At 45.1% G+C, this 20502-nt stretch overlaps 3 protein-coding genes across 3 annotated transcripts in view; 2 read left to right on the top strand and 1 right to left on the bottom strand.

Annotated features, from left to right (window-relative positions):
• LOC124258424 (galactoside alpha-(1,2)-fucosyltransferase 1-like) overlaps positions 1-20009 on the bottom strand; it is a 33393-nt gene extending 13384 nt beyond the window's left edge. Inside the window, exon 1 of the mRNA XM_046692521.1 lies at positions 19433-20009. The gene's annotated coding sequence lies outside the window, so the exon portion shown is untranslated. The remainder of the gene's footprint in view (positions 1-19432) is intronic.
• Positions 164-1732, top strand: LOC124258417 (uncharacterized protein K02A2.6-like). Its single transcript, XM_046692514.1, has one exon. It carries the CDS (start codon positions 164-166, stop codon positions 1730-1732), a length of 1569 nt encoding a protein of 522 aa, XP_046548470.1.
• Positions 1824-3788, top strand: LOC124258416 (uncharacterized protein K02A2.6-like). The gene has a single exon (XM_046692513.1). The coding sequence runs from the start codon at positions 1824-1826 to the stop codon at positions 3786-3788; it is 1965 nt and encodes a 654-aa protein (XP_046548469.1).
• Positions 20010-20502: the final 493 nt, after the last annotated feature.

Here is a 20502-nt window from a genome sequence, read left to right as displayed (position 1 = left end):
TGTAATAGACAAACTTTCACAACATCTTCACCCCCCTCCTAACGTTATTACAGCTCGCTGTACATTCAATAGGACAGTTCAGAGAGCAGATGAAGGCATAAATACGTTTGTGGCTAACCTGCGCAGAATTGCAGAAGATTGCAATTATGATGGACATTTGACAATGTGGTTACGAGACAGATTTGTTGCCGGGGTGTACAGTGAAGCAATAAGACGACGGTTGTTACAGGAGAAAGCTACAATGACATTCCAAGCAGCCTATCAAATAGCGTTGTCGATGGAAACAGCCAACAAGGAAGCCAAGGCGATTCAAGGCAGCACCTCCTCAGTCAACAAGTTGTCAACATCTCAGAGAACTGGACCACCAAGAAACAAAATTAAAGGTGACAAGTACAAACCATGCACAAGGTGCAACTCGACAGAACATCTGCCACCAAATTGTCCTTACATTTCAGCCAAATGTAATAACTATAGAAAGGTTGGACACATCTTCCGTGCGTGCCGGAGCGCTAAAACAGAGGATACAAAAAGGAAACAGCCCAAGGGTAATCCTAAGAAATCTACTCATCACATTGATGTTGAGGAGCCAGACGTGGAAGCAGAACATGAAGATGTGTTTGAGGAACTGTTCATGATTTCTTCTGTACTGCAGGAAGGAGGTACTGGAAAGTGGAAGAAGACTGTGATGGTAAATGAAAAGCCAATGAGGTTTGAGGTGGATTCAGGGTCAGGTGTTACCTTAGTCAATAAGGAAGTCTACAAGTCAACATTTCCAAACATGCCATTGACTGAAAGCACATGCAGACTAGAAGCATATCTAGGAACTAACATTCCAGTATTGGGAAAACTAAGTGTGAAGGTTGACACGGAGCCAGAGATCAGAACACTGTCTCTAGTGGTGGTGGACGGGAATGGCTCATCGTTGTTAGGAAGAAACTGGTTGAAGTACATGGAACCTTGGAAAAGTGTTCTCTCAACACACAACATCAAATCTTCGGGGATGGGCCAAGACAGCATTGGTCAACTGTTCACAGAATTCCTGGAAGTGTTTGACGAAGGTCTAGGACATCTCAAGGAATGCACAGTGACATTAGATGTCAGAACAGACTCCCATCCAGTATTCTGCAAAGCTCGCACAGTACCACTTGCGCTGAAAGAAAAGGTGGAGGAAGAAATTGATAGAATGGAAAAGGAAGATATTATTGAGAGAGTGAAGTACTCACAATGGGCCACTCCAGTTGTTCCCGTCCTGAAGTCATCTGGAGAAGTGCGGCTGTGTGGGGACTACAAAACAACTCTCAACAGGTTTCTACAAGTGGAGACTTACCCAATTCCCAAGGTGGAAGAGCTGTTAGCCAATTTGAATGGAGGTGAGGAATTCACCAAATTGGACTTGAAACATGCTTATCAGCAGTTGGAACTTGATGAGAAGTCAAGAAGACTGACTACTATCAACACTTCCAAAGGGCTTTATCAGTTCAAACGTTTACCATATGGTGTGAGCACAGCACCAGCACTCTTCCAGCGGACAATTGAGATGGTTCTCAAAGGGCTGAAAGGAGTGGTCGTGTTCATGGATGACATATGTGTCACTGGCCACAACAAGCGACAACATATGTCCAACCTGAAGGCAGTACTAGGAGTACTACAAAAAGCAGGACTGAAACTGAGACAGATCAAGTGCACGTTTTTTCCTGAAACAGGTGGAGTTCCTTGGTTTCAAAGTGGATAAGGAAGGAATACATCCAACCGAAGAAAAAGTCAGGGCAATCCAACAAGCACCAGAACCCAAGAATGTGTCTGAACTTAGGTCATATCTGGGAATGCTGAATCACTATGCAAAGTTCATGCCTAACCTTGCAAGTACAGTGGCACCACTGTATGATCTTCTGAAGAAGGACAAGGACTGGTACTGGTCAAAGAAGGAACAAAAATCATTCCAGGGATCAAAAGAGTTCTTAATCAACGATACCTTCCTGGTGCACTACAGTTTGGATAAACCTTTGGTACTATCCTGTGATGCTTCACCATACGGAGTTGGAGCTGTGCTGCAGCACCGCATCAATTCGGAAGAGAGACCTGTGGCATACGCTTCTCGAAAACTGACGAGCACAGAACAAAACTACTCACAGTTGGAAAAAGAAGGACTTGCCATTGTCTTTGGAGTGTCAAAATTCAGACAATACCTGCTGAGACGTCATTTCACGCTGGTGACAGATCATCGTCCATTACTGAGATTGTTCTCGCCTTCAAAGGAAACTCCAGTGATGGCTGCATCGCGCATCAAAAGATGGGGACTGATACTTGCTTCATTCAACTACGAGATTGAATACAGAACCTCTAAGCAGAATGCTCCAGCTGATGGGTTGTCACGACTGCCCCTCATATCAGAGCAAGATGACAGTGGAGATCACAACAGTGAGTTGATCCTTCTGATCAATAGGTTTGACGAAGAATTGCCTATCACTGCAAGGCAAGTTGCTATGGGAACTGGGAAAGACCCAGTGTTACGACAAGTTCGATTGCTCACACTGGAAGGATGGCCACAGTATATTGAGGGAGATCAAACAGACTTGAAGCCATATTTCCAGAGAAAATTGGAACTGAGTGTGGAGCAAGGTGTTGTCTTATGGGGCACAAGAGTAGTTATCCCAAGTGACTTCAGAGAGGCACTGTTGGAAGAGCTGCATGGTGAACATTCAGGAATGGTCAGAATGAAGTCGGTGGCCAGATCAATCATGTGGTGGCCAGGACTAGACAGTCAGATTGAGGAAAAGGTGAGACAATGTCTTGATTGCCAGGAGATAGCAAATCAACCTGCAGCAGCTCCGCCGACAAGTTGGAAGTGGCCATCATCGCCATGGTCACGACTTCATATCGACTTTGCCGGACCATTCCAAGGACACTCCTTCTTAGTCGTGGTGGATGCACATTCCAAATGGATGGAAGTTATTCCATTATCGTTAACCACAGCCACAATCACTATCAAGCATCTCAGAAAAATCTTCGCAACATTTGGTCTTCCAGAGCACATTGTATCCGACAATGGGGCACAGTTTACCTCTGGAGAATTCCAGACATTCTTGAGGAGGAACAACATTCGTCACACTAGGACAGCGCCAAACCACCCAGCTACTAATGGACAAGCCGAGAGAGCTGTGGAATCTTTCAAGATGGCACTAAAGAAAATGAAAAACCAAACAGGTGATGTTCATGACAAACTGCAGAGGTACTTATTCTCATACAGAACGACTGTCCATGCTGCAACAGGGAAGACCCCAGCTGAGTTGCTCATGAGGCGCTCATTACGAACTAGGTTATCAGCGTTGAGACCGACACGAGAAGGATTGATGATAAAAAATGATGATGCAGAAACTGAAGTGCCAAGATTCTTCAATGTGGGACAAGCTGTCTTTGTTTTGAACTTTGGAGTTCAAGGCTCAAGATGGGTACAGGGGACAGTTTTGGAACGACTGGGTGATAGGAATTATCATGTCTCCGTCGGACAACAGGTGTGGAAGAGACATGTTGACCAGATGAGACCACGTCTGGAAGTTTCACGACAGTCAGTACAAGGTAGCCCGGAGATGTCAGTGTTTCTGGGATCAGCAGAAAGCACAGTGATGGCACAGAAACCATGTGTTCTTGTGGGATCTAAGGGGTTGACAGAACCAAAAGTGGAAAGTGAAGTCAACCAGAAGCAGGTGTCGGATGCAGAAGAACTAAAGGAGAGGCGTTACCCTACCCGAGATCGACGTCCTCCAGTTCGATATGAGTGTGAGAAGTGAAAAGACTGTAAATGTGTTGTCAGTGTTATCAGTAAATATTAGCGCCCAAATTAGGCTATTTTCCTTTCAAAGTAAGAATATGGACATTTCAGTTTACTGCTAAAGACTTTAATTTGTTCAAATGGAAGAGTTTGCTTCTAGTCAGTTTTCAATATTCCAGTTGTGTTAAATTTTCTTGCAATTTTGTAGGAGCAACCAAAAAGTTTCCAGCGGTGAAAACTTAGGGGGGAATGGTGTAGTGTATGGGCTTGTGTGGCAGATACATGTATGGGAGACAACTCCTGCATCCTTATGTGACGGTAGCGGCAAGCTGATTAGAGTTTCGTCCCTTGGGGACCCCTGCTTGTAACCCCCACTTCCTGAGTAAACGCTCAACGTAGAAGTCATGGTATTTTGTGTTCTGTTCGGCCACGGCCTTGTGTATAAGATTCAAATACACAACATTATACTTGCCCTGTCACACATAGCTCGTCAAGTGAAGACATTATACCTGCTCTGTTACACATAGCTCGTCAAGTGAAGACATTATACTTGTCTTGTCACACATAGCTCGTCAAGTGAAGACATTACACTTGCCCTGTCACGCCTGGCACGTCAAGTGAAGACATTATACTTGTCTTGTCACACATAGCTCGTCAAGTGAAGACATTATACTTGCCCTGTCACACCTAGCTCGTCAAGTGAAGACATTATACTTACCCCGTCACACATAGTTCGACAATTGAAGACATTACACTTACCCTGTCACACCTAGCACGTCTAGTGAAGACATTATACTTGCCGCGTCACACATAGCACGTCAAGTGAAGACATTACACTTGCCCTGTCACACATAGCTCGTCAAGTGAAGACATTACACTTGCCCTGTTACACCAAGCACGTCAAGTGAAGACACTACACTTGCACCGTCACACCTAGCACGTCAAGTGAAGACATTACACTTGCCCTGTCACACATAGCTCGTCAAGTGAAGACATTACACTTGCCCTGTCACACATAGCTCGTCAAGTGCAGACATTACACTTGCCCCGTCACGCCTAGCTCGTCAAGTGAAGACATTACACTTGCCCTGTCACACCTAGCTCGTCAAGTGAAGACATTACACTTACCCTGTCACACGTAGCTCGTCAAGTGAAGACATTATATTTGCCCTGTCACACATAGCTCGTCAAGTGAAGACATTATACTTGCCCTGTCACACATAGCTCGTCTAGTGAAGACATTATACTTGCCCTGTCACACATAGCTCGTCAAGTGAAGACATTACACTTGCCCTGTCACACATAGCTCGTCAAGTGAAGACATTATACTTGCCCTGTCACACATAGCTCGTCAAGTGAAGACATTATACTTGCCCTGTCACACCTAGCCCGTCAAGTGAAGACATTACACTTACTTGCCCTGTCACACATAGCTCGTCAAGTGAAGACATTACACTTGCCCTGTCACACATAGCTCGTCAAGTGAAGACATTATTGCCCTGTCACACTTGCCCTGTCACACAAGTGAAGCTCGTCAAGTGAAGACATTACACTTGCCCTGTCACACATAGCTCGTCAAGTGAAGACATTACGTCACACCCTGTACCCCTGTCAAGCTGAAGACATTACACTTGCCCTGTCACACATAGCTCGTCAAGTGAAGACATTACACTTGCCCATGTCACACATAGCTCGTCAAGTGAAGACATTATACTTGCCCTGTCACACATAGCTCGTCAAGTGAAGACATTACACTTGCCCTGTCACACATAGCTCGTCAAGTGAAGACATTATACTTGTCCTGTCAGACATAGCCTGTTACACTTACCCTGTCACACATAGCTCGTCAAGTGAAGACATTACACTAGCCTAGCGTCAAGTGAAGACATTAAACTTGCCCTGTCACACATAGCTCGTCAAGTGAAGACATTATACTTGCCCTGTCACACATAGCTCGTCAAGTGAAGACATTATACTTACCCCGTCACACATAGTTCGACAATTGAAGACATTACACTTACCCTGTCACACCTAGCACGTCTAGTGAAGACATTATACTTGCCGCGTCACACATAGCACGTCAAGTGAAGACATTATACTTGCCCTGTCACACATAGCTCGTCAACTGAAGACATTACACTTGCCCTGTCACACATAGCTCGTCAAGTGAAGACATTACACTTGCCCTGTTACACCTAGCTCGTCAAGTGAAAACACTACACTTGCACCGTCACACCTAGCACGTCAAGTGAAGACATTACACTTGCCCTGTCACACATAGCTCGCCAAGTGAAGACATTACACTTGCCCTATCACACATAGCTCGTCCAGTGAACACATTACACTTGCCCCGTCACGCCTAGCTCGTCAAGTGAAGACATTACACTTGCCCTGTCACACCTAGCTCGTCAAGTGAAGACATTACACTTGCCCTGTCACACGTAGCTCGTCAAGTGAAGACATTATATTTGCCCTGTCACACATAGCTCGTCAAGTGAAGACATTATACTTACCCTGTCACACATAGCTCGTCAAGTGAAGACATTAGGCTTGCCCTGTCACACATAGTTCGTCAAGTGAAGAAATTACACTTACCCTGTCACACATAGCTCGTCAAGTGAAGACATTTTACTTGCCCTGTCACACATAGCTCGTCAAGTGAAGACATTATACTTGCCCTGTCACACCTAGCCCGTCCAGTGAAGACATTACACTTACCCTGTCACACATAGCTCGTCAAGTGAGGACATTACACTTGCCCTGTCAAACATAGCTCGTCAAGTGAAGACATTATACTTGCCCTGTCACACCTAGCTCGTCAAGTGAAGACATTACAATTGCCCTGTCACACCTAGCTCGTCAATTGAAGACATTACACTTGCCCTGTCACACATAGCTCGTCAAGTTAAGACATTATACTTGCCCTGTCACACATAGCTCGTCAAGTGAAGACATTATTCTTGCCCTGTCACACATAGCTCGTCAAGTGAAGACATTATACTTGTTCCTGTCACACATAGCTCGTCAAGTGAAGACATTACACTTGCCCTGTCACACATAGCTCGTCAAGTGAAGACATTATACTTACCCCTGTCAAACATAGCTCGTCAAGTGAAGACATTATACTTGCCCTGTCACACATAGCTCGTCAAGTGAAGACATTATACTTGCCCTGTTACACATAGCTCGTCAAGTAGGACATTATACTTGTCCTGTCACACATAGCTCGTCAAGTGGAGATATTATACTTGCCCTGTCACACCTAGCATGTCCAGTGAAGACATTATACTTGCCGCGTCACACATAGTACGTCAAGTGAAGACATTATCTTTGCCCTGTCACACATAGCTCGTCAAGTGAAGACATTACACTTGCCCTCTCACACCTAGCACGTCAAGTGAAGACATTACACTTGCCCTGTCACACATAGCTCGTCAAGTGAAGACATTATACTTGCCCTGCCACACCTAGCACGTCAAGTGAAGACATTACACTTTCCCTGTCACACATAGCTCGTCAAGTGAAGACATTATACTTGCCCTGTCACACATAGCTCGTCAAGTACAGATATTACACTTGCCCTGTCACACATAGCTCGTCAAGTGAAGACATTACACTTGCCCTGTCACACATAGCTCGTCAAGTTAAGACATTATACTTGCCCTGTCACACATAGCTCGTCAAGTGAAGACATTATTCTTACCCTGTCACACATAGCTCGTCAAATGAAGACATTACACCTGCTCCGTCACACATAGCTCGTCAAGTGCAGATATTACACTTACCCTGTCACACATAGCTCGTCAAGTGAAGACATTACACTTGCCCTGTCACACATAGCTCGTCAAGTGAAGACATTACACTTGCCATGTCACACATAGCTCGTCAAGTGAAGACATTATACTTGTCCTGTCAGACATAGCTTGTCAAGTGAAGAAATTACACTTACCCTGTCACACATAGCTCGTCAAGTGAAGACATTACACTTACCCTGTCATACCTAGCACGTCAAGTGAAGACATTAAACTTGCCCTGTCACACATAGCTCGTCAAGTGAAGACATTATACTTGCCCTGTCACACATAGCTCGTCAAGTGAAGACATTATACTTACACCGTCACACATAGTTCGACAATTGAAGACATTACACTTACCCTGTCACACCTAGCACGTCTAGTGAAGACATTATACTTGCCGCGTCACACATAGCACGTCAAGTGAAGACATTATACTTGCCCTGTCACACATAGCTCGTCAACTGAAGACATTACACTTGCCCTGTCACACATAGCTTGTCAAGTGAAGACATTACACTTGCCCTGTTACACCTAGCACGTCAAGTGAAAACACTACACTTGCCCCGTCACGCCTAGCTCGTCAAGTGAAGACATTACACTTGCCCTGTCACACCTAGCTCGTCAAGTGAAGACATTACACTTGCCCTGTCACACGTAGCTCGTCAAGTGGAGACATTATATTTGCCCTGTCACACATAGCTCGTCAAGTGAAGACATTATACTTACCCTGTCACACATAGCTTGTCAAGTGAAGACATTAGGCTTGCCCTGTCACACATAGTTCGTCAAGTGAAGAAATTACTCTTATCCTGTCACACATAGCTCGTCAAGTGAAGACATTTTACTTGCCCTGTCACACATAGCTCGTCAAGTGAAGACATTATACTTGCCCTGTCACACCTAGCCCGTGAAGTGAAGACATTACACTTACCCTGTCACACATAGCTCGTCAAGTGAGGACATTACACTTGCCCTGTCAAACATAGCTCGTCAAGTGAAGACATTATACTTGCCCTGTCACACCTAGCTCGTCAAGTGAAGACATTACACTTGCCCTGTCACACCTAGCTCGTCAAGTGAAGACATTACACTTGCCCTGTCACACATAGCTCGTCAAGTGAAGACATTATACTTGCCCTGTCACACATAGCTCGTCAAGTGAAGACATTATTCTTGCCCTGTCACACATAGCTCGTCAAGTGAAGACATTATACTTGTCCTGTCACACATAGCTCGTCAAGTGAAGACATTACACTTGCCCTGTCACACATAGCTCGTCAAGTGAAGACATTATACTTGCCCTGTCACACATAGCTCGTCAAGTGAAGACATTATACTTGCCCTGTCACACATAGCTCGTCAAGTGAAGACATTATACTTGCCCTGTTACACATAGCTCGTCAAGTGAAGACATTATACTTGTCCTGTCACACATAGCTCGTCAAGTGAAGACATTATACTTGCCCTGTCACACCTAGCTCGTCAAGTGAAGACATTACACTTGCCCTGTCACACCTAGCTCGTCAAGTGAAGACATTACACTTGCCCTGTCACACATAGCTCGTCAAGTGAAGACATTATACTTGCCCTGTCACACATAGCTCGTCAAGTGAAGACATTACACTTGCCCTGTCACACATAGCTCGTCAAGTGAAGACATTACACTTGCATTACATAGCTCGTCAAGTGAAGACATTTGCCTGTCCATGGCTCGTCTTGCTCTGTCACACATAGCTCGTCAAGTGAAGACATTACACTTGCCCTGTCACACACATTACACTTGCCCTGCCACATCTCGTCATAGATCAAGTGAAGACATTATACTTGCCCTGTCACACATAGCTCGTCAAGTGAAGACATTATTCTTGCCCTGTCACACATAGCCCGTCAAGTAGCTCGTCAAGTGAAGACATTATATTTGCCCTGTCACTTTAGCTCGTCAGTCACACCTTATACTTCAAGTGAACACATATTCATAAGACTTATACCTGTCCTGTCACACCTAGCTCGTCAAGTGGAGATATTATACTTGCCCTGTCACACATAGCTCGTCAACTGAAGACATTATACTTGCCCTGTCACACATAGATCGTCAAGTGAAGACATTATACTTGCCCTGTCACGCCTGGCACGTCAAGTGAAGACATTATACTTGTCTTGTCACACATAGCTCGTCAAGTGAAGACATTATACTTGCCCTGTCACACATAGCACGTCAAGTGAAGACATTATATTTGCCCTGTCACACATAGCTCGTCAAGTGAAGACATTACACTTGCCCTGTCACACATAGCTCGTCAAGTGAAGACATTATACTTGCCCCGTCACACATAGCTCGACAATTGAAGACATTACACTTACCTCGTCACACCTAGCACGTCAAGTGAAGACATTACACTTGCCCTGTCACACATAGCTCGTCAAGTGAAGACATTATACTTGCCCTGTCACACATAGCTCGTCAAGTGAAGACATTACACTTGCCCTGTCACACATAGCTCGTCAAGTGAAGACATTACACTTGCCCTGTCACACATAGCTCGTCAAGTGAAGACATTACACTTGCCCTGTCACATAGCACGTCAAGTGAAGACATTACGTCACTTGCTCTGTCACACATTACTCGTCAAGTGCCCTGTCACACCTAGCTCGTCAAGTGAAGACATTACACTTGCCCTGTCACACCTAGCACGTCACAGTGAAGACATTACACTTGCCCTGTCACACATAGCTCGTCAAGTGAAGATATTACACTTACCCTGTCACACATAGCTCGTCAAGTGAAGACATTACACTTTCCTTGTCACACATAGCTCGTAAAGGGAAGACATTACACTTGCCCTGTTACACCTAGCACGTCCAGTGAAGATATTACCCTTGCCCTGTTACACCTAGCACGTGAAGTGAAGACATTACACTTGCCCTGTCACACCTAGCACGTCAAGTGAAGACATTATACTTGCCCCGTCAAACCTAACACGTCAAGTGAAGACATTACACTTGCCCTGTCACACATAGCTCGTCAAGTGAAGAGATTACACTTACCCTGTCACACATAGCTCGTCAAATGAAGACATTACACATGATCCGTCGCACATAGCTCGTCAAGTGAAGACTTTATACTTGCCCTGTCACACATAGCTCGTCAAGTGAAGAGATTACACTTACCCTGTCACACATAGCTCGTCAAATGAAGACATTACACATGATCCGTCGCACATAGCTCGTCAAGTGGAGATATTACACTTACCCTGTCACATCTAGCTCGTCAAGTGAAGACATTACACTTGCCCTGTCACACCTAGCTCGTCAAGTGAAGACATTACACTTGCCATGTCACACATAGCTCGTCAAGTGAAGACATTACACTTACCCTGTCACACCTAGCTCGTCAAGTGAAGACATTACACTTGCCCTGTCACACCTAGCACGTCAAGTGAAGACATTACACTTGCCCTGTCACAAATAGCTCGTCAAGTGAAGACATTACACTTATCCCTGTCACACCTAGCTCGTCAAGTGAAGACATTACACTTGCCCTGTCACACCTAGCACGTCAAGTGAAGACATTATGCTTGCCCTGTCACAAATAGCTCGTCAAGTGAAGATATTACACTTATCCCGTCACACATAGCTCGTAAAGTGAAGACATTCCACTTGCCCTGTCACACATAGCTCGTCAAGTGAAGACATTACACTTGCCACGTCACACATAGCACGTCAAGTGAAGACATTATATTTGCCCTGTCACACCTAGCTCGTCAAGTGAAGACATTACACTTGCCCTGTCACACATAGCTCGTCAAGTGAAGAGATTACACTTACCCTGTCACACATAGCTCGTCAAGTGGAGATATTACACTTACCCTGTCACATCTAGCTCGTCAAGTGAAGACATTACACTTGCCCTGTCACACATAGCTCGTCAAGTGAAGACATTACACTTGCCATGTCACACATAGCTCGTCAAGTGAAGACATTACACTTGCCCTGTCACACATAGCTCGTCAAGTGAAGACATTACACTTGCCCTGTCACACCTAGCACGTCCAGTGAAGACATTATACTTGCCCTGTCACAAATAGCTCGTCAAGTGAAGATATTACACTTATCCCGTCACACATAGCTCGTCAAGTGAAGACATTACACTTACCCTGTCACAACTAGCACGTCAAGTGAAGATATTACACTTGCCCCGTCACACATAGTGCGTCAAGTGAAGTCATAACACTTGCCCCGTCACACCTAGCTCGTAAAGTGAAGACATTATACTTGCCCTGTCACACATAGCTCGTCAAGTGAAGACATTATACTTGCCCTGTCACACCTAGCTCGTCAAGTGAAGACATTATACTTGCCCTGTCACACATAGCACGTCAATTGAAGACATTACACTTGCCCTGTCACACCTAGCTCGACAAGTAAAGACATTACACTTGCCCTGTCACACCTAGCTCGACAAGTAAAGATATTACCCTTACCCTGTCACACCTAGCTCGACAAGTAAAGATATTACCCTTGCCTTGTCACACATAGCTCGTCAAGTGAAGACATTATACTTGCCCTCCTGACATATACTTGCCCTCCTACACATAGCTCGTCAAGTGAAGACATTATATTTGCCATGTCGCACATAGCTCGTCAAGTGAAGACATTACACTTTCCTTGTCACACATAGCTCGAAAAGGGAAGACATTACACTTGCCCTGTTACACCTAGCACGTCCAGTGAAGATATTACACTTGCCCTGTCACACCTAGCACGTAAAGTGAAGACATTACACTTGCTCTGTCACACCTAGCACGTCAAGTGAACACATTACATTTGCCCTGTCACACCAAGCACGTCCAGTGAAGATATTATACTTGCCCTGTCATACATGGCACGTCCAGCGAAGACATTACACTTGCCCTGTCACACCTAGCACTTCCAGTGAAGACATTACACTTGCTCTGTCACACATAGCTCGTCAAGTGAAGACATTACACTTGCCACGTCACACATAGCACGTCAAGTGAAGACATTATATTTGCCCTGTCACACCTAGCTCGTCAAGTGAAGACATTACACTTGCCCTGTCACACCTAGCTCGACAAGTAAAGATATTACCCTTACCCTGTCACACCTAGCTCGACAAGTAAAGATATTACCCTTGCCCTGTCACACATAGCTCGTCAAGTGAAGACATTATACTTGCCCTGTCACACATAGCTCGTCAAGTGAAGACATTATTCTTGCCCTGTCACACATAGCTCGTCAAGTGAAGGTATTGCACTTACCTCGTCACACCTAGCACGTCAAGTGAAGACATTATACTTGCCCTGTCACACATAGCACGTCAAGTGAAGGTATTACACTTGCCCTGTCACACATAGCTCGTCAAGTGAAGAGATTACACTTACGCTGTCACACATAGCTCGTCAAATGAAGACATTACACATGATCCGTCACACATAGCTCGTCAAGTGCAGATATTACACTTACCCTGTCACACCTAGCTCGTCAAGTGAAGACATTACACTTGCCCTGTCACACCTAGCTCGTCAAGTGAAGACATTACACTTGCCATGTCACACATAGCTCGTCCAGTGAAAACATTATACTTGCCCTCCTACACATAGCTCGTCAAGTGAAGACATTATACTTGCCCTGTCACACATAGCTCGTCAAGTGAAGACATTATACTTGCCCTGTCACACATGGCTTGTCAAGTGAGACATTATACTTGCCCTGTCACACTTGCCTTGTCATACATAGCATGTGCCCTTGCCCTGTCACACCTAGCTCAACATGAGACATGAAAGATAGATCATTATACTTGCCTTGTCATGAAGATCATAGCATGTCACACATGGCTCGTCAGTGAAGACATTATACTTGCCCTGTCACACATAGCCCTCCCTGTCACACATAGTCAAGTGAGACATTATACTTGCCTTGTCACACATAGCATGTCAAGTGAAGACATTATACTTGCCCTGTCACACCCTAGCTCGTCACACATAGCATGAAGACATTACACTTGCCCTGTCGCGTCAAGTGAAGTGTCTTGTCAAGAAGATTATACTTGCCCTGTCACACCTAGCACGTCAAAATTGAAGACATTATACTTGCCCTGTCACACATAGTCACTTGCCCTGTCACGCCTGGCGTCAAGTGAAGACAGTATACTTGTCTTGTCACACATAGCTCGTCCAGTGAAGACATTATACTTGCCACGTCACACATAGCTCGTCAAGTGAAGACATTATATTTGCCCTGTCACACATAGCTCGTCAAGTGAAGACATTACACTTGCCCTGTCACACATAGCTTGTCAAGTGAAGACATTATACTTGCCCTGTCACACATAGCTCGTCAAGTGAAGACATTATACTTGCCTTGTCATACATAGCATGTCAAGTGAAGACATTATACTTGCCCTGTCACACCTAGCTCGTCAAGTGAAGACATTATACTTGCCTTGTCACACATAGATCGTCAAGTGAAGACATTACACTTGCCCTGTCACGCCTGGCACGTCAAGTGAAGACAGTATACTTGTCTTGTCACACATAGCTCGTCCAGTGAAGACATTATACTTGCCACGTCACACATAGCACGTCAAGTGAAGACATTATATTTGCCCTGTCACACCTAGCTCGTCAAGTGAAGACATTACACTTGCCCTGTCACACATAGCTCGTCAAGTGAAGACATTATACTTACCCCGTCACACATAGTTCGACAATTGAAGATATTACACTTACCTCGTCACACCTAGCACGTCAAGTGAAGACATTATACTTGCCCTGTCACACATAGCTCGTCAAGTGAAGACATTACACTTGCCCTGTCACACATAGCTCGTCAAGGGAAGACATTACACTTGCCCTGTTACACCTAGCACATCCAGTGAAGACATTACACTTGCCCTGTCACACCTAGCACGTGAAGTGAAGACATTACACTTTCCCTGTCACACCTAGCACGTCAAGTGAAGATATTATACTTGCCCCGTCACCCCTAACACGTCCAGTGAAGACATTACACTTGCCCTGTCACACCAAGCACGTCCAGTGAAGATATTATACTTGCCCTGTCATACATGGCACGTCCAGTGAAGACATAACACTTACCCTGTCACACCTAGCACTTCCATTGAAGATATTACACTTGCTCTATCGCACATAGCTTGTCAAGTGAAGACATTACACTTGCCCTGTCACACCTAGCTCGTCAAGTGAAGACATTACACTTACCCTGTCACACCTAGCACGTCCAGTGAAGACATTATACTTGCCCTGTCACCCATAGCTCGTCAAGTGAAGATATTACACTAATCCCTGTCACACATAGATCGTCAAGTGAAGACATTACACTTTCCCTGTCACAACTAGCACGTCAAGTGAAGATATTACACTTGCCCCGTCACACATAGTTCGTCAAGTGAAGTCATAACACTTGCCCCGTCACACCTAGCTCGTAAAGTGAAGACATTCCACTTGCCCTGTCACACATAGCTCGTCAAGTGAAGACATTATACTTGCCCTGTCACACATAGCTCGTCAAGTGAAGACATTATACTTTCCCTGTCACACATAGCTCGTCAAGTGAAGACATTACACTTGCCCTGTCACACCTAGCTCGACAAGTAAAGGCATTACACTTGCCCTGTCACACCTAGCTCGACAAGTAAAGATATTACCCTTGCCCTGTCACACCTAGCTCGACAAGTAAAGATATTACCCTTGCCCTGTCACACATAGCACGTCAAGTGAAGGCATTATACTTGCCCTGTCACACATAGCTCGTCAAGTGAAGACATTACACTTGCCCTGTCACACATAGCTCGTCAAGTGAAGACATTATACTTGCCCTGTCACACATAGCTCGTCAAGTGAAGGTATTACACTTACCTCGTCACACCTAGCTCGTCAAGTGAAGACATTATACTTGCCCTGTCACACATAGCACGTCAAGTGAAGACATTATATTTTCCCTGTCACACATAGCTCGTCAAGTGAAGACATTACACTTTCCCTGTCACACATAGCTCGTCAAGGGAAGACATTACACTTGCCCTGTTACAGCTAGCACGTCAAGTGAAGACATTACACTTGCTCTGTCACACCTAGCACGTGAAGTGAAGACATTACACTTGCCACGTCACACCTAGCACGTTAAGTGAAGACATTATACTTGCCCCGTCAAACCTAACCCGTCCAGTGAACACATTACATTTGCCCTATCACACCAAGCACGTCCAGTGAAGATATTATACTTGCCCTGTCATACATGGCACTTCCAGTGAAGATATTACACTTGCTCTGTCACACATAGCTCGACAAGTAAAGACATTACACTTGCCCTGTCACACCTAGCTCGACAAGTAAAGATATTACCCTTGCCCTGTCACACCTAGCTCGGCAAGTAAAGATATTACCCTTGCCCTGTCACACCTAGCTCGACAAGTAAAGATATTACCCTTGCCCTGTCAGATATAGCTCGACAACTGAGGAAATCATACTGTGCCCTGTCAGACATAGCTCAAGTTAAGACATTCTGAATTTTAAAAACAAATTGGGATACAACAAGAATTTCAAACGCGGCGTACATTTTCGTATGCACAAGCACCACTTTCGTGTATGCTATGGTCGGATTTTCAGGTATTTCGAAGCATGAATTCAACAAGAATTTCAAACACGTACTCCAGCAAATACGTCATAACAGAAATTTATTTGGGTCTGCTATCTGTGTGACATGATGAAAGTAGTTGGTGTATAAGTGAAGGCGTGTGAATATGTTTCTTTGTGAACTGTAGAATACTTACCTTCAAGTAATTGAAATATGTTTTAGTTGTTTGACAAAGAACACCATTTATTCACAACATGAACGATGTCTTAGCTTTGTTACGAAAGAGAACATAAAATTTAGAAAGCGTACTTAAGAGTATTTTTCAGTAATTCCTAATTCTGATAAAAAATTCATTGTTCGTGAAAGCATTGGTGCAGAAACACACCAACATAAATGCTGAAACGTTATTAGATGAACAGCCTTTTAAGTGTTTGTGAATGTAACACAATTTCTGCTGTATAACAAATAAAGATTCAGTCATTTTATCTAGAATATATGTTCTGTTATTGAAATTGTAAAGTATCGGGATACGTATCGTATCGCCACCATGTATCGTGATGATAATTGTCTCGCAGGTTCATTGCCAATACTTTCATGTCTCGCCTCATTAAACTGGTATCGGGATATATCGTCTCGCGAGTTAGACCACGATACACAGCTCTAGAAGACACTATACTTTGCCCCGTCAGACATAGCTCGACAAGTAAAGAAATCACACTGCGCCATGTCAGACATAGCTCAAATGAAGAAATCACACTGCGCCATGTCAGACATAGCTCAAATGAAGAAATCACAAAGCGCCATGTCAGACATAGCTCAAATGAAGAAATCACAAAGTGCCATGTCAGACATAGCTCAAATGAAGAAATCACAAAGCGCCATGTCAGACATAGCTCAAATGAAGAAATCACACTGCGCCATGTCAGACATAGCTCAAATGAAGAAATCACACTGCGCCATGTCAGACATAGCTCAAATGAAGAAATCACAAAGCGCCATGTCAGACATAGCTCAAATGAAGAAATCACACTGCGCCATGTCAGACATAGCTCAAATGAAGAAATCACACTGCGCCATGTCAGACATAGCTCAAGTGAAAACATTATACTATGCATTCGCACTTGTGTCACGGCCTTCTTTCACCTAGTGAGTCGCTCTATTGTTGGGTTTCTGAAAACACTCAGTGGCTGTTTGGTGCCTCCACAAGGCCGACTATAGTTCTGATATTAGTGTGTAGGAACCCCTAGGTTAAACACGCATCATTGTTGGCCCTGTCCATGATTGTGCACAATACCTTGCTACATATCTATTTCCCTTTCACTCGAGGGAAACAATCATATCGCGTTCACTTTAACACACCTGACAAACAAATGTCTGTCACTATAAAAAAAAATGTCACTGTGACACATGTCTATCTCCACTCATGTTATTTACAAGCACGTTTGGTTCACCACGACACACGTGTCTGACACACCACTCTGACACGTGTCAGTGGGACACACCTCTCTAACCTGTGTGTCCCTGGTACACACCACTCTGACACGTGTCAGTAGGACACACCTCTCTGACACATGTCAGTGGGACACACCTCTCTAACCTGTGTCCCTGGTACACACCTCTCTGAAACGTGTCAGTGGGACACACCTCTCTAACCTGTGTCCCTGGTACACACCTCTCTGAAACGTGTCAGTGGGACACACCTCTCTAACCTGTGTCCCTGGTACACACCTCTCTGTAACGTGTCAGTGGTAAACACCTCTTTGACACGTGTGTGCGTGGTACACAGATCTGACAAGTGTAAGTGGTAAACACCTCTTTCACACGTGTGTCCGTGGTCTTCACATTTCTGACACGAGTGTCCGTGATAAACACCCCTTTCACACGTGTGTCCGTGGTCTACACCTTTCTGACACGTGTGTTCGTGGTACACACCTCCCTGACACACGTCCGTGGGACACATCTCTCTGATACACATGTCAGTGGGACACACCTCTCTGATACATACGTCCGTTGGACACACCTCTCTCAGGCATGTGTCAGTGGGACACACCTCTCTCTCTGACACGTGTCAGTGTGAAACACCTTTCTGATACACATGTCAGTTTGACGCACCTCTCTCATACACATGTCCGTGGGACACACCTCTGTCAGACACATGCATATGTCAGTGGGACACACCTCTCACATACACGTGTCAGTGGAACACACCTCTCTGATACATGTCAGGGGGACACGCCTATCTCACTGACACATGTCAGTGGGACACACCTCTCTGACACGTGTCAGTGGGACACACCTCTCTAACCTGTATGTCTCTTGTACACACCACTCTGACACGTGTCAGTGGGACACACCACTCTGACACGAATCAGTGTTACACACCTCTCTGACACATGTCAGTGGGGCACACCTATCTAGCCTGTGTCCCTGGTACACACCTCTCTGAAACGTGTCAGTGGGACACACCTCTCTAACCTGTGTCCCTGGTACACACCTCTCTAAAACGTGTCAGTGGGACACACCTCTCTAACCTGTGTCCCTGGTACACACCTCTCTGAAACGTGTCAGTGGGACACACCTCTCTTACCTGTGTGTCCCTGGTACACACGTCTCTGAAACGAGTCAGTGGTAAACACCTCTCTGACACGTGTGTGCGTGGTACACAGATCTGACACGAGTGTCAGTGGTAAACACCTCTTTCACACGTGTGTCCGTGGTCTACACCTTTCTGACACGAGTGTCCGTGGTCTACACCTTTCTGACACGAGTCAGTGGTATACACCTTTCTGACACGTGTGTTCGTGGTACACATCTCCCTGACACACGCCCGTGGGACACACCTCTCTGATACACATGTCAGTGGGACACACCTCTCTGATACATGTAAGTGGGACACACCTCTCTCTGACACATGTCAGTGGGACACACCTCTCTGATACACATGTCAGTGGGACACACCTCTCTGATACACATGTCAGTGGGACACACCTCTCTCTCTGACACATGTCAGTGGGACACACCTCTCTGATACACATGGCAGTGGGACACACCTCTCTGATACACATATAAGTGGGACACAGCTCTCTCTCTGACACGTTTCATTGGGACACACCTCTCTGACAGGGGTCAGTGATAGACACCTACCTGACACATATTTCAGTGGGACACACCTCTCTGACAGATATGTCAGTCGGGCACATCTGTCTGACAGATATGTCAGTGGGACCCATAGTTTAGCATTTACACTCACCCGGATTATCCCTCGCTAAGCTGACTGTATGGTGAATCACACCTTGGCTGTGTCCGTCACACCTTGACTTCATCCGTCACATCTTGACTTCATCCGTCACATCTTGACTTCATCCGTCACACCTTGACTATATCCGTCACACCTTGACTTTATCCGTCACACCTTGATTGTGTCCGTCACACCTTGACTATATCCGTCACACCTTGACTATATCCGTCACACCTTGACTATATCCGTCACACCTTGATTGTGTCCGTCACACCTTGATTGTCTCTGTCACACCTTGATTGTATCCGTAAGACCTTGATTGTATCCGTAACACCTTGATTGTCTCTGTCACACCTTGATTGTATCCGTAAGACCTTGATTGTATCCGTAACACCTTGATTGTTTCCGTCACACCTTGATTGTATCCGTCACACCGTGACTGTGTCACACCTTGGCTGTGTGGTTTAACCTTCGCTGTGTCCGTCTCACCTTGGCTTCGTAGTTAAACCATGTCTGTGTCGTTAAACCTTGGCTGTGTCCGTTAAACCTTCGCCATATCACTGTGTTAATCTCCCCAGCGGCTGGTGACGCACAGCCGGCCGAAGCTTGCATAAACCTGCAGATCAGGGACACGATCAGACCAGTCGCATTGAGGAACAGCTGATTATAGCTGGTTTAACCATTGAGCCGGGCGATACACATAACAAACCTATGGCTATACACAGGATCAAAAGCCGGATTCTACACCATTGACATAAACGCAAACACTGTAGACAACGCATGCTGTGACCGGGTTTGCCTATTTTTGCAGATATTTCCTGACTTCCGGCATATATTTCATACAATGCTTTACCTTTGAAATATATGGTCAGCGTACATTTTCGTATGCACAAGCACCACTTTCATGTATTCTATGGCCGGATTTTCAGGTATTTCAAAGCATGAATTCAACAAGAATTTCAAACACGTACTCCAGCAAATACGTAATAATATTTCAATTGCAATTCTTTTTTTCATTGCAATAGGTATTGACATTTCCGATTTCGCTCAAGGGTTGTAAACAGGAAATGTCCTTAGGCGAG

The sequence above is a fragment of the Haliotis rubra genome, unplaced genomic scaffold, assembly GCF_003918875.1.
Source record: "Haliotis rubra isolate DU_JTF1 unplaced genomic scaffold, ASM391887v1 Scf692, whole genome shotgun sequence".
In the NCBI taxonomy this organism is placed as follows: domain Eukaryota; kingdom Metazoa; phylum Mollusca; class Gastropoda; order Lepetellida; family Haliotidae; genus Haliotis; species Haliotis rubra.
Note: the sequence above shows the minus strand (reverse complement) of the source record. Positions and strands in the feature narration are given on the sequence as shown.